The sequence below is a fragment of the Moschus berezovskii genome, chromosome 8 (genome assembly GCF_049115385.1).
Source record: "Moschus berezovskii isolate FMDL1 chromosome 8, NW_MosBer_1.0, whole genome shotgun sequence".
Lineage (NCBI taxonomy): Eukaryota > Metazoa > Chordata > Mammalia > Artiodactyla > Moschidae > Moschus > Moschus berezovskii.
In genome coordinates, this window is record NC_142467.1 from 39,686,408 (window position 1) to 39,702,785 (window position 16,378).

At 40.1% G+C, this 16,378-nt stretch overlaps 1 protein-coding gene across 1 annotated transcript in view; it reads right to left on the reverse strand.

Annotated features, from left to right (window-relative positions):
- TTC1 (tetratricopeptide repeat domain 1) overlaps positions 1 to 16,378 on the reverse strand; it is a 52,501-nt gene that overhangs the window by 15,520 nt on the left and 20,603 nt on the right. The window contains exons 3-4 of the mRNA XM_055431358.2: positions 3,761 to 3,821; positions 2,583 to 2,695 (exon numbers count right to left, since the gene is read on the reverse strand). Coding sequence (XP_055287333.1) covers positions 2,583 to 2,695; positions 3,761 to 3,821 — 174 coding nt within the window. The remainder of the gene's footprint in view (positions 1 to 2,582; positions 2,696 to 3,760; positions 3,822 to 16,378) is intronic.

Consider the following 16,378-nt stretch of genomic DNA (forward strand, 5'->3'; position numbering starts at 1 on the left):
CTGACCAAACAAAAATACAAAAGAATTTGCCAAATAGCTAATTTGCTGAATTGAGAAGCATGGCATAGTGAAAAGAACACGGGATTTCAAAAGAACTAGATTTCTAGCTTGAGAACCAGATTCTCAAAAGAACTAGATTCTAGCTCTGATATTCATCTATTTAATTTTTCTAGGGTCTAAAATGTCTCTTTTTTTTCCAAATTGGAAATGTTCTACAATGTTAGAGAGATGTTAGTTCAAATAGGTGTTTAATACTTCCATAATGGCTACTATGGCAAATGCCAAATAATTTGTAGAATATTTTAGAGTACTTACTACCAAATTGAGTTTCAGGATTCAATCAAAAACAGTTCTAGGATGGGGAGTGACCGCTTTAATGGGTTTCTCTTAGGGTCATAAAAAAATTTCTGGAACTGGACATGATGATCATTGCCTAATACTATGAATGTATCTAAAAATGGTTAAAATGGTCAATTTTATAGTATATGTACTTTACCCACAATAAGCAAAAAAAGGTTCCAGAGTCATCTGGGAAACACTAACTACATTTTATCTCTTCCGATGTCCAAAACAACAATTCACATATTAAAAACTCTTTCAAGAAGTCCTGAAGTACAGAAAACTGGAAGTCAGTATTTCCCCAACTTTTAGATAACTGTTAAGTCTGAGACATACAATGTCATACAAGTTTCTGATATAGGAGTAAACCTCTATAACTTGTGTGTACAGCTGATGTGGTGGTATTCTTTGTGCCCCCAAGTAACTATTCTTAGAACCTATTTTTGGGGGGACTTTGTTTACTCTTGTGTAGTCAGGCCTAGAGCTGAAACCTGCCCTAACTCCAACTTTGCCTTTTTCCCCTCCAGACATGAAACATAAAGCTTGGCCAGGCATACCCCATCGGGGATGCTGAGTCTGCAAACTTGTCTTTCAAAAATTCTTCTTAAAAATAGCTAACCCATCACTTCCTTAAACTCAGAATAGGCTCCTTAAATCACTTCAGTGCATTCCTGAAAGTCTCCAAATCTGCAATTTTAGAATCTTTTTAAAATATTAAGAATGAAAGTTGAAAGAATAAAACAAACAAAAAGAGCCCACCAGCAAACCTATCCCTTGTAGAGGTCAGAGTTACACAGCAAGTCTCTTCTGAGTTCCCCTCGGCTGTGACAGACAGAAGATTAGCAAGGCCATCCATTTTCCTAACTTAGGAACAAGTTGCTCATACTAACCTAATGCTAGCCATGTCATTAATTTGCCAATTGTGAGAACAAAGAATCCCAAATTCCAAGAGCCAAATGGGTATGGTGCATTTTCTCTGACACTGAAGGTGTCCTCGATCTCAATTCATAAGGACAATTTCCAGGCTATGAATGTGGTTTGATGTCTCCCAGAGGCAAAAGTGAAATCAGAATTTTCCAGCTTAGTGGAAAGACCGTTAGTTGCGAATTCTGACCGATGGTAGGATGTATTAATGAATGTTGTTTTAAATAAATCTAAAAATTGTTTTATTTCCCTTAATACAAAATGTCTGTTTGTATACTCCGTATACTCTAGAATTATTCCCTCTCTCATGTCACATGAATCGCTCTAAAAATAGTAAAACTTCACCCCGGACACTGAAATCCAGTAACAAAACATACAAGCCTGGATTAAAATAAAACTTTTTGAATGTCCAAATATTCAAGCGCAGCCCCCCTACTTTCCCCTTTAAAAACCCTCATCAGTCAACATCAAAAAGAAAATGACATAGATACCTGATCAAAACAAACAGAAAACCACTTCACCCAATCTTACACCTGGTTTGTGGTTGCTTAAAGGTGTGTTAAAAACAAACTCTACCCTTGTGCTTTGAATATAAGTAGTCTTTAACAAGTGGTACTGTTTTTTTTTTCAAGCTCTCACCATTTCAATCCAGCAAGATTTACTATGCTGTCTAAACAGGAATATCAACAAATCACCAACCTAACTTTTAATACCAACATGATACTAAACAAGTATCACTACACTCTCCTCTCCTCTACATTCACCCTACAATACCAGGTTCTCAATCCTTTGGAAACACAAAAATGCTTTTGAATTTTCCCTGACACCTATTTTGCATTTAAGGGTATTTTTCACCCCAACTCTTGGACGCTTCTCCCTATGTCCATACTTTCAACAGAAAATCAGAATCTCAGGGATAAGCACCTTGAAGTCCAGTTTCAAGCACTGCTTCCTGTCCCTTCGAGTCTTATCTAAAGTTCCAGAGGCCTGGAATAAGCAGCTGGAGCTATTCTAGGACATGTACTACTTGGCTGTTTGATTCATTAACCTACCCTGGTTTGGTAGAAACTGTGCCAGGCTTCCTTCTGTGAAAGTCTTCACTCAGCCACTTTAATAAGGACTACGAACAGTAATCTGACTTAAGTTTTTCAAAACTATGCTTCTATCCTTCCCATGCCCTTTAAATCAGCGAAATACAGCGGTAGGAAAAGAGAGGCAGCAACTTTAAAGCCCCTAAGCTTGTTTCTGGAGAGAAGCTATCCTACAAAAACAGTGCAAGTTCATGTGCTTCTGAAAAAGACAGGGTCCAAGATACACACCTGTTTCATCCTTGCCGCAGCTCTATTTGAAAACAGAATAGACCGGTCTTTCTGGAAGCAGGAGGGACACGTCTGAAGGGCTCGAGTATAAGAACTTTCAGCTTCTATGTAATCTGAGGATAAGAGAAAATATAAGAAGTCGTTATGATTTTATTTCTGATATCACTGTATTCCAAATGACCTCAGAATGTATAGCTTTCCATTCTATACACTCACCTTTCACTTGGCTTATCAATTTAGTAAAGAGTTTTGAAAGGGGATTAGGAAACTGGACAGATGAAAGAGACTAAAATCTGGAATTGACAGCCCAGGATGAAGAAAAAAATTCTCTCTCTATATATTTTTCATTAAAGATATTCTGCTTTCATGGAGTCAACCTGGCTAAAATTGCTTCCATGAAATGTCTGGAGAGACATTTTGTAGAGCCAAAAGCAACTATGTTAAAAACCAGTAGTTGACTAAACACCTTAGAAAATGGTGATAAACTCATATATTCATTCTCACATACAGAATTATAGTTAGGGTACTAAAACATAACTGCCTCATCACTCCTTTCTCAGGTTTGAAATATTTAATACTAAAATATAAAGAGATAAAACTTTCAGAGAATCCTTAGTTCTCTTAGAAAAAAGAAGTGATAATTGATAAATCAGGATATATGGAAAAAAATTTTTTTTAATCTAACAATAACAAAGGGAAGAGGTTACTACTCCTAGATATCCAAAGCATACATATTCTGAGATGTGACAAATTTGATAATAAGATCAAACAGTTCTCCCAAGTTATAAAAATGAACTTCAATTATCCCTAAGCAAACACAAGAAATGCAGAAGGACCATCTCTCTAGTTAAGGCATCTACACAAAAAGGAACTTGAAAGAGCAACTGAAATGGAAGCAAAACCCTTCCCTAGGCAGCACAGGACGCACGGGGCCAGGATGCACAGCAGTGTCAGAGTAGGGGACTGAGACGCTCTTTTCACGGCACTGCAGCCAACAGCCTCTTAACATTCCAGACTAGAGTTTCCCAAAGCAAAAACTCAAAGGGCTTTGTTCTTCAGTACTGTCAGCAGTTCAGATCTGCTAGCTGTTTCCAAACATTCTTCAGTGTTTCTTCACAGACTCTACAAAAGAATGAGGAGTCAAGACAGCCAGCATCGGTGCTGAAAACACATCTTACCTCCCTTCTTAAACTGCTCATTTCCCTCCTCCTTTAGTCTAGAGCTCTCTTCTCTCCTTCTCTGAAAAAGATCAGAGAGTGACATAAATACAGTATTATGATAATTGAACAGAAAGGCCAGCTTTCATTACACATTAGGCTTTTCAACGGGCAGCAGCTTGACTTTTGAGAACTGGGTCAGTTTTATCTAAATCTCAAACACACAGAAAAAAAACACATGACCATCTGGCTAAACATCAAGTGAATTCTTGACACTAAAAAGATAAAACCCAGGTTTTGTTTCCGGCTTTTGCATGGAACAGTAATTTCCATTTACTAAAAATGAAACTAATATACCCACGGGTATGCTTTATAAATTAAAATTCTAGATCTGCTACTTATTAACTGTAGATGATCTTGGACAAGTTTCAGATCTTTCTGGGCGTTAATTTCTTCATCTAAAAATGAAGGCTAATAGATTTATGGGTTAATGTGATAATGTATGTAAAGCTTCCAATACACTGGTGAATAAGGGTTCAAAAATTAGCTATTATTTTTCTGTAAAATAAATCATGTAATACTTATTTAGCTACAACTGCACTCTGTGTCATAAAGCAGACGTACAGAGACTAGCAGAGTGCCTGATGGGGGATGAGCCTTATTTGCAGGGTCAGGCTACGGTATGCTGTCAGCAGGCTGACACAGGGAAATCTGAAGAAACCCAGAGAAAACTCTTTTCCTAGTCTCTTCTAGCAACAGAAATTCATGCAGATGGCAGAGCACTCATGGGACTCAAAGGCAGAGTGAATGTTAGTCTGTGGAGCAAAAAAGACACTTGCCGAGTCCCTCTGTGCTCTCAGCCCCGAACACCTCAGCAAGCTGGCCGGCACACGCAGAGCTAGCATGCCACCTTTGACAGCATTAAAAAAAAAAGAGAGAATCTCCAAAAATCTCTTCCTTCATTCTAGAAGTTTCTGACTCAATAAAAACTCCAATGGGAGGAAACAAACTTAGCAGACTTTTTCATCGACAGTACAAGCTGACATCCTAAACAATTGGTACTCTAAAGATTAGGAACCAAATTAAAAAAATATAATGCTTCTGGAGAAGATCTGTAAATGAGCTGCTGAGATCTGGGTGCTTTCCAAATACCTTATTACTATACTCTGGAAGAAACAGAACATTTGATGAATCTCAACAAAGAAACTTAAGAAGTAGGTATAAACAGAATCTAATTTTTACGACATCTATTATAGGCCAGATATTCAGCAGACAATAATAACTCATTTTAGGATACATCTGAAGAACGCCTATTCCAAGGGAATACAGGAAAAAGAAAGATGGGTAGTGGTGATGACAATCAAAACACAAAAATGCGGCCACACTTACCTACTACCACCCAGAAGAAGGTACCTGAACTGTAACACCCTCTATTGAACTGGTTAGGATTTTTTGTTGTTGTTTAGTCTCTAAGTCATGTCTGACTCTTTTGCAAACCCACAGACAGTAGCGCACCAGGCTCCTCTGTCCATGGGATTGCCCAGGCAAGGATACTGGAGTGGGTTGCCACTTTTTCCTCCAGGAAACCTTCCCGACCCAGGGATCAAACTCATGTCTCCCTGCATTGGCAGGCAGATTCTTTACCACTGAGCCACTTGGGAAGCCCACATAGGACTTCTGGAGGCAAGCAAAAGGACTATCTCGGGCAAAAAAGAAAAAAAAAAAATTTTTTAAGGGCATAAGTTTACTGGAAAGCTACCGTGGGGCTCACACGATCACAGGGAGGCCTAAAATTTGGACTTATAAAACAGACAGGACTCAAGGAAACTCTGAAGTCAAAAAGCTAAAAAATATTGATGTGTCTTCTAGGAGAAGAGTCTTGCCAAGATAGGGCTGTAATAACAGCCAACAGACCCTAACCATTCCCCTTTTTTGGTCCTAATTTAAAGTTTCGGTCAGAAGCATCCACTGAGCCAAGCACAGTCACATGCCTTGGCTGTCAAGAGCACAGAGTGAACAGCAGCCCCTGCTCACCACACGAGAGAAAGCCTGCACGTGGCAAAGACGACCCAACATAGCCAAAAACAGAAGAAACATATCTCAAAAAAAAAAAAAAAAGGACAAATGGGTAAATAAACTGTGGTTATACACACACAAAGTAATATTATTTAGCCATAAAAAGAATGACATCTTAGAAAAAAAAGAAAAAAAAAGGAAAAAAAGAAAAGAATGATATCTTGCTATCTGCCACAACATGGACAGACCTCAAGGGCATTATGCTAAGTGAAATAAATCAGAGAAAGACAAACACCATATGGTCTCTCTTATACGCAGAATCTAAACAAATTATGAAACAAAAAACACCAGGCTCACAGGTTGGGGCAGGAAGGTATGTGGAGCAATGGGTGGAAAAAAAAAAAAACCACTTAAAAATTTCAAAATAATTTTAATTAGGGTAAAATGAAAACCCTATAAATAGTAGTGACTTCAATCAATCTTAAATTCACACAAACACAAACAACCATATATCACTGGCTAATAAAGTTCTAACAGTGAAATGAAAAATTGGTTTCACGTGAGAAAATATATTAATGCAGGGTAGCATATTAATGAGTTAAGAGAAAATTACAGGATCACATGAATAAATGCATCTCAGGTCTGTAATATATATATTTTAAAAACAGTACTATCAAAAATAAAATTTCTTCGGGGAAGGGCGGCTCATCAAGTTATTAAGAGTTCAATGCCCATCCATTAACAATTTCAATCTCTCTAATTTTAAGCTACTTTCTGATCTATAATCTGTTCTCCAATGCCAACTTACCAGGAACATTCTATGAACACAGATCAATCATTCAGACTGCCAGATCAGGCTCTCATGAAGAGTGTGTTTTAAGAGTTTAATCATTATTTGGTAAATTTAGAACATTAATATTCCAACGAGAAAAGCCTAGATCCAAAGTACACCGAGAAGGAATTACTGACAGGGGCCAGCCTGAGCAGGCAGCCTGAGAGAAGTTCACAGTGTTATTACAACTAGGCCTCAAAGTTGAACTGGCCAAGAGGCTCTGGAACATACTTCAGAGGCCAATTATTCTAAGGAAGGCATTTTATTTTTTTGGTCTGATAAATCACAACTCAGTGACCCATTAAGTAATAAACACTGGAAAAGAGCTGGTGCTTTCACAGATTGTTAAATTGAGGATTAATGCAATTATCAATATCATGCTGAATATCTCCTTGGCAACAGCTAAAAATAGCACTTTGAAAAGAAAGCTGCACTGTCTCCCGGCTGTGCCAGGAGACTAACTTGATCCCAGTACAAAGACTAGGATTTATTCTGCAGCTGGAACACATTCTTTAACCAAAGGATGGCACGCACACTGTGTAATGCTATGGAATCCAAGGACAGATTCCATAGGGCATAAGTCTTACTCAGCCTGGTAAGTGCCAGGAGCATTCACACATAAGTCAACTGGTAGGGCTGGTATCCTGCAGCATTACTGGGTGCGAATCTTCCAGGTTCTGGTCTATTGTGATTAGGGGCCCTGTCACATGCCTCCACATTCTGAGGAGGCCTCATGGGGTAACATCTGTTCTAGAATTTTATTTCCTTAAGAATGGGAACCAAAGAAATTTTACAGGGCTCTAAACTCAGTAGACCTCCCCATCACTGAAAGCTCAGGGGGAAACAATGACGACATTTTGCATTGTGAATCATCACAGGAACTGCCAAGGAAAACCTCAAAAACACAATGCCCTTGATGAAGGGAGTTTACTTCAACAGTTATCACCACAACTGCCAACTTTTCAGCAGTTATTCAGTTCACTATAAACTCTACCAATATAGATTTCACTGCTTGACATCTGCTGTCGTACACATTAGAGCTCTACTCATCTGCTTCCCTGGAGAAGGCAATGGCAACCCACTCCAGTACTCTTGCCTGGAAAATCCCATGGATGGAGGAGGCTGGCAGGCTACAGTCCATGGGGGTCGCAAAGAGTCACACATGACTGAGTGATTTCACTTTCACGCACTGGAGAAAGAAATGGCAAGCCACTCCAGTATTCTTGCCTGGAGAATCCCAGGGACAGAGGAGCCTGGTAGGCTGCCGTCTACGGGGTCGCACAGAGTTGGACATGACTGAAGTGACTTAGCAGCAGAAGCATCTGCTTCCCAAGACAATTCTGAGAGATGGGCATGGAGGTATTTACCTATTTTACAGGTTAAAAAAAAATTCAAGATTCAGCAATCTTTTATTTTTTGCAACACAATTCTATTCGAACCTACTGAGCCTTGTCTCCTATTACTACACAAGTCCTCTCCTCTACATAGTCGATCTCTTATTCTTCATTCCATTCTCTTGCTTACGCACCCATCTTGGAAACGCCATTGTTTTTCTTCCAGATTTTCCTTTCAACTGCCCAAACCAAATTTTGCTCTTTTCCAAGTCTAACAAAAACCAGATTTCTTCCTCCGGACTACCTTCACTTCCTTCCCCAAATGATCTTCCTTTGAATGTAAACTGTACAAAATGCCTCTAACTGGGCAATTCAATTCTACATCAGGTTATTTTTAAAAATTAAAAGAGAATTTTTTTTTAAAAAGCACTGCAGAAAGTCTAGAAGGTTACAAAATGCTTAGATGGTTTCATGAGCTGAAGAACACTGCACATTCCTTAGGCCTGGGCAAAACAGGCCAGTCAAGGCCCTCCTCTGACTGCACTCTTCCTCCCGTAGGGCCCCTTTAGGCCATACTCCAGATTTCTTACCCAAGACTTCTTAGCCCACTCTCAGGATCTGCATGAATCTTTGCCTGGATCTATCCCCCTAAGGGTAAGCGTTGTTGCAGGGGTACATTATATTCCAAGGGCAATACTTTGTAACTCTGCCTTCCCCTTACCAGGAATCAGTCATTTCTCCAAAACCAAGATCTAGGTGTTATGAGGGAGTCATTGCTTTTAGTGAAGAGACTCATGAAAATACATTTTAAATAAAACAAAAATACCAGGAGTCAAAGAATACCTACAAGTGAAACCTTCATTATGTATGTATTCATATAAATGAAAGTGAAAAAGTGAAAATGTTAGTCACTCAGTTGTGTCCAACTCTTTGCAACTCCATGGAATGTAGCCCACCAGGCTCCTCTGTCCATGGAATTCTCCAGGCAAGAATACTGAAGTGGGTAGCCATTCTCTTCTCCAGGGGATCTTCCTGACCCAGGGATCGAACCCACGTCTCTTGCACTACAGGGCAGGTTCTTTACCATCTAAGCCACCATACCACACCAATTCCCAGTAAAAACTCTGATTCCCAGTAACAGCAAAATACTTAACTCATTTTGCTCTATTCAACAATAAATAAAAGTTTCGAATACTATGCGACTATCACTACTTATAATCTACTACATAAAGTTCAAGATTTCATTTTTTTCCAACTTTAGAATATATTCTACTAAGGATATACAGCCAGAGTATTATATCCAAATTTATTGTAATTACCTTCTCTATGTAATTAACTTGAAATAGTTATGCTAATATATAATCAATTTGATATAGTTACAGCAATTTGTTTCTGTTTATAATCCATTTTAAGGGTTAATTTTCCTTATCCTTTCTGATTTAATTTTAACATTTGAAAGTGTAAAATACTTACACAGTTCAAAACAATACTAAGTGAGACTTCTGATGTGGCTAAACAAGGTTTCCAAACCCTCTAAGAGAGCCTACAAAACTGGACAAAAAGATCAAACACAACCATTTCAGTGTCCTGGAAATGGATTACAGGCTTATGACAATGTGAATAATGCTTATTTAGGAAAAACTACTGAACTTTGGGAAATCACCTTGAAAATCCTTGGCATACTTCCTAGGGACTGCTCCCTTTCTTCCTCCCACCATTCAGTGTGGTAATTTTCACACCACAAGGTAGGCTGTGAATAACCAGCAGTTTTCCTGCTGGAGGACTGACTTGATTTAAAGAAGGTGAAATAATCCACGCCTTGTGGTGCTGCAATCTGAGAACCAAGCAAATGGGGAAAGCCAGGGGTTCTACTGATCTATGGTTGCAGTCCTGGTTGGGCAAAGACAAAAGTAAAAGAGACACGGGCCAGACAAATGTAATGGGAAGATAAAAAGAGAGAGAGTCATAGAGGCACTTGACAAGCGCTTCCAATATCCTGACTGACTGGAGTTGGTGTGCACACTCAAGAAGGATGGAACTGTTCACTCATCCTTGTTCTATCAGAAGCCTGTGCACATGTGCTAAGGAAACACAAGAGTGCAGACCTGAAAACAATCTAAACTTGGAATATACTTCTAAATTCACATACAGATCCACTGACAGTAAGTGGAAGTCATATTGGTTTAATATGTTTGAATATAATCTCTGGATGGCCACTACACTGTGTGGAAACAGATACAACCTCAAGAAAGCCAGAATTAAAAAAAACAAAACAAAACAAGAACAAAAACAAAAACCAACTAAACAGAGCCATCAGTAGCCAGACATCCCAGAGGAAATGAATCACACAGCTAAGTCCAGGTAACTCCAGATAAATTACTACACATATAAGCAGACAGGCAAAATAGCAACAACAAAAATAATTGGGGCGTAGGGAATAACCTCAGATATGCAGATGACACTACCCTTATGGCAGAAAGTGAAGAGGAACTCAAAAGCCTCTTGTTGAAAGTGAAAGAGGAGAGTGAAAAGGTTGGCTTGAAGCTCAACATTCAGAAAACAAAGATCATGGCATCTGGTCCCATCACTTCATGGGAAATAGATGGAAAAACAGTGGAAACAGTGTCAGACTTTGTTTTTTTGGGCTCCAAAATCACTGCAGATGCTGATTGCAGCCATGAAATTAAAAGACGCTTACTCCTTGGAAGGAAAGTTATGACCAACCTTGATAGTATATTAAAAAGCAGAGACATTACTTTGCCAACCAAGGTCCGTCTAGTCAAGGCAATGGTTTTTCCCGTGGTCATGTATGGATGTGAGAGTTGGACTGTGAAGAAGGCTGACCGCCGAAGAATCGATGCTTTTGAACTGTGGTGTTGGAGAAGACTCTTGAGAGTCCCTTATACTGCAAGGAGATCCAACCAGTCCATTCTAGAGGAGATCAATCCTGGATGTTCACTGGAGGGACTGATGCTAAAGCTGAAACTGCAATACTTTGGCCACCTCATGCGATGAGTTGACTCACTGGAAAAGACTCTGATGCTGGGAAAGGTTGGGGGCGGGAGGAGAAGGGAACGACGGAGAATGAGATGGCTGGATGGCATCACCGACTCTGTGGACATGAGTTTGAGTGAACTCCGGGAGTTGGTGATGGACAGGGAGGCCTGGCGTGCTGTGATTCATGGGGTCGCGGAGAGTCGGACACGACTGAGCGACTGAACTGAACTGAACTGAGGGGAGGGTCAGACTTTACAGCTGCAACAATATTACTGAAAATACCCAGATTCGTCAACAACAAAACCATAAGACAGGCAAAGAGAAAGTCTGACCACAATCAGGAAAAGGCAGTTGACAGAAACATCTGATTATACAAGGATACTGGATCTAACAGACAAAAAGCGGCTATAGAAGGGAGGAATCAAGATGGTAGAGTAGGAGAACATGGAGTTCATCTCTCCCCACAAATGCATCAAGAATACAACTGCGAGTGGAACGATTCTCACAGAGTACCTGCAGAAAGCTAGCAGAGGACCCTGGACACCTGAAAGGACAAACAAGATCCCCACAGGAGGGACAGGACAGAAGAGAGAGAGAAAGAAGAGAGGAAGCAGAACAGGACCTGCCCCCTGGGGAGGGGTGAGGAGCTGGAGGAAAAGAAAAAGTCCCGCACCTGGGGAAGCCCCCTCACCAGCAGGGAGATCAGCAGGGTCAGAAAAGGAGCTCTGAGGGCTTGGAGCAGAGTGCAGCAACTGGTCGGTGGCAGGCAGGACAGAGTGAGACCTGCCCGCATGGTGCCTGCCACAGCCCCGTGCACCCCAGCCTGAAGTGTGGGTCTGCTAGTGTGGATGGGGGCTGGGGGCTAGAACGTGGGGTTTGGAGAACAGACCCGGGTAGAGGGCTGCTGTTGGCTATGAAGAAACAGCCTGTAGGGATGGGAGCAAGAAGTCCACAACTGGGAACCAGGAATGTTTGTGGAAGAAGCCCAGGCCACCATAGAAATGAAGCTCCGTGGTTGAGCGGCGCATGACGGGTGGGTGCTACTGCAGCCTTTCCCCCCACAGTGGCCCCTGCTGCCACAGGCGCGGATTGACATCCGTGCTGCTGACTCTGTAAATTCAGCGCCTACAGAACATCCCAATAAACAACGAATGCTCCCGAAGCTGAGATGGGTCCAGCTTTAGAACTGTGGTCTTTGTGGGCAGATACACATGGGGCTGGGCCAGGCCAGAGCCTGAGCCGCTTCCATAGCTACCACAGCAGGTCCAGGGGCATAACTACTACAGTGCTGAGACTACCTTCAGTGAATCTGTGCTGGCGGCCTGGTGAAAATAACACCTGAGAGATACCAGGGCCAACCACAGGCCTACCCACGGTTACAATCAGGCTGAGAGCAGTGCCAATAATGGTGTAACCTGTGAGCCTGCACAACGGTGAAAGGTGACAACACAGCACACTCACAGGTGAACAGCTCAAAGGAGGAAGCTTCAGTGACTTCTCTCCCAGTGGGAGTGCCTATCCCACCTATCTTGCACCACAGCTCAGAATTGTAAATCAGAAACACATCTGGGGGCTTCTACTCCAATAGCAAGGGAGCAGACTCCGCCCCTAACAGGGCAGTGACAACCACAGAGCAAAGGGGAGGTCCCGCTCAATATGCCCTGGTCACCACAACGTCAGTCTGCCTAAAGCTGTACTGAGTTCACAGACACCTCAAAACATACCCCTTGACATGGCCCTACCCACCAGAGGGACAAGACCCATCAGGGGGTAGTCACTAGAAGCAAGAGCAACTACTATCCTGCACCCTGTGGAAAGGAGACCACAAACACAGAAAGTTACACAAAATGACATGGCACGAGAAATATGCTTCAGACAAAGGAACAAGATAAAATCCTACAAGAACAACTAAATAAAGAAGAGACAGGCAATCCACCTGAAAAGGAATTCAGAGTAATGATAGTAAAGATGATATGAAATCTTGGAAAAAGAATGGAAGAATAGACCAATAAGATACAAAAAGTGTTAACAAAGAGCTATAAGATTTAAAATACAAATAGAGATGAACAGTATAGTAACTGAAATGAAAACTAAATTAGAAGGAATAATAGCAGAAAAACTGAGGCAGAACCAATAAGTGAGCTGGAAGACAGAGTGGTAGAAATTATCACCACAGAACAGAACAAAGCAAAAAGAATGAAAAGAAATGAGGACAATCTCAGAGACCTCTGGGAGAACATTAAATGCACCAACATTCACATTTTAGGGGTCCCAGAAGGAGAAGAGAAAGGCCTGAAAAAAATATTTGAAGAGATTATAGCTGAAAACTTCCCTAATATGAGAAAGGAAACACTCAAGTCCAGGAAGCACAGAGATTACTTTACAGGATGAACCCAAGAAGGAACACATCAAGACACATATTAATCAAACTAACAAAAATTAGACACAAAGAAAAACATTAACAGTAACAAATAACTTTAACATACAAGGGAATCCCCATAGTTATCAGCTGCTTTTTCAGCAGAAACTCTGCTGAAAAGAATGGCATGACATATTAAAAGTGATGAAAGGGAAATATCTACAACCAAGAATACGCAGCAAGGCTCTCATTCATATTTGACAGAGAAATCAAAAGCTTTATTTACAGATAAGCAGAGGCTAAGAGAATTCAGCATCACCAAACTGGCTTTACAACACATGATAAAAAGGAACTTTTCGAGGCAGGGGGTGGGGGTTGGTGGGGGGAGGAAGAAAAAAGATAAAGGCCATAACTAGAAACAAGAAAATCACAAGTGGGAAAGCTCACCCATAAAGGCAATAAACAGTAAATGTAAAACTCATCCACACGAATATCTTAATACTTATTTATCAAAACCAGCAACTGTGAGATGAGACTACAATTGTAGGAAGTGGAAAATGCATTTGAAAATAAAAGTCCAATAACTCAAAAACAACCTTGTATAGTTGGCTTAAAACTCAACACTCAGAAAACTAAGATCATGGCATCTGGTCCCATCACTTCATGGCAAATAGATGGGGAAACAGTGAAAACAGTGACAGATTATTTTTTTGGGCTCCAAAATCACTGCAGATGGCGACTGCAGCCATGAAATTAAAAGATACTTGCTCCTTGGAAGAAAAGTTATGACCAACCTAGACAGCATATTAAAAAGCACAGACATTACTTTCCCAACAAAGGTCCATCTAGTCAAAGCTATGGATTTTCCAGTGGCCATGTACAGATGTGACAGTTGGACTATAAAGAAAGCTGAGTGCTGAAGAATTGGTGCTTTTGAACTGTGGTGTTGGAGAAGACACTTGAGAGTCCCTTGGACAGCAAGGATATCCAACCAGTCCATTCTAAAGGAAATCAGTCCTGAATATTAAGTGGAAGGACTGATGCTAAAGCTGAAAGTCCAATACTTTGGCCACTTGATGCGAAGAGCTGACTCACTGGAAAAGACCCTGATGCTGGGAAAGATTGAAGGCGGGCGGAGAAGGGGACAACAGAGGATGAGATGGTTGCATGGCATCACCAACTCAATGGACATGAGTTTGAGTAAATTCCAGAAGTTGTAGATGGACAAGGAGGCCTGGGTGCTGCAGTCCATGGGGTCGCAAAGAGTCAGACACGACTGAGCGACTGAACTGAACTGATACAGACTGCTATATCATAACCTCATGGGAACTACAAACCAAAAAGCTACAACACACACAAAAAAGAAATGCAATCCAAATACAACACTAAATAAAGATAATCTTCAAGTCACAAAAGAAAAAAGGGGGAGGGGAAAAAAAAGACCTACAAAATCAAGCTGAAAATAATTCACAGAATAGTAGTTAAGAATTCAGATAGATAATTACCTTAAATGTAAATAGATTAAATGCTCCAACCAAAAGATATAGAACAGCTGAATATATACAAAAATGAGACTTCTGAATAGGCTGCCTATAAGAGACCCACTTGAGATCCAGGGACACATACAGACTGAAAGTGAGGGAATGGAAAAATGTATTCTGTGCAAATGGAACCAAAAGAAAGCTGACATAGCAATACTCACATCAGATAAAACAGGCTTTAAAGAAAGACTGTTAAAAAGAGACAAGGAAGGACACTACAAAACGATCAAGGGGTCAATCCAAGAAGATGATGTAACAACTATAAATATATATACATGCAACCGAGTCACACCTCAATATATAAGGCAAATGCTAACAGCCATAAAAGGGGAAACTGACAGTAACACAGTAATAGTGGGGGACTGTAACACCCCACTAACACTAATGGACAGATCAACCAGACGGAAAATCAATAAGGAAACACAGGCCTTAAATGACACATTAAGCAAGATAGCCAATTGATATTTATAGAAAAATTCATCCAAAAGTAGAATACACTTTCTTCCAAGTTCACATGAAACATTCTCGAAGATATGTCACATCCTGGGCCATAAATCAAGCCTCAGTAAATTTAAGAAAACTGAAATCATATCAAGCATCTTTTCTGACCACAACACTATGAGATTAAAAATAAATTACAGAAAAAAAAAACTGTAAAAAAAACACACACACAAATATGTGGACACTAAACAATTTGACACTTAACTACCAATAGATCACTGAAGAAATTAGAGAGGAAATAAAAAAATACCTACACACCAATTATAATGAAAGCATGATGATCCAAAACCTATGAGATGCAGCAAAAGCAGTTCTAAGAGGGAAGTTTATGGCAATGCAATCTTACCTTAGGAAACACAAAAAATATCAAACAACATAGCCTTATGCCTAAAGAAACTAAAGAAAGAAGAACAAACAAAATCCAAAGTTAGTAGAAGGAAAGAAATCATAAAGATCAGAGCAGATAAATGAAACAGAGATGAAGGAAACAAAGGAAAATATCAATGAAACTAAAAGCTGGTTCTTTGAAAAGATGTAATTGATAAACCTTCATACCAATACAAAAAGGCAGAAGGCTCAAAACAATAGAGTTAGAGATGAAAAAGGAGTTACAATAGGCATCACAAAAATACAAAAGATCATAAATTCTTAGAAAGGTACAATCTTCCAAGGCTGAACAACAAATAGAAAATATGAACACATCAATCACAAGTACTGAAATTGAAACTGTGATCAAAACACTTGCATCAAATGTTAAGTCCAGGACCAGACTGCTTCACAGGCAAATTCTATCAAACATTTAGAGAAGAGTTAACACCTATCCTTCTGAAACACTTCCAAAAAACTGCAGAGGAAGGAACATCCCTAAGCTCATTCTATGAGGCCACCATTATCCTGATACCAAATCCAGACAAAGACACCACAAAAAGGAGAAAATTACAGGCCAATATCACTGATGAACAGACGCAAAAATCCTCAACAAAATCCTAGCAAATCAAATCCAACAATATATTAGAAGGATCACACACCATGATCAAATGGGGTTTACCCCAGGGATGC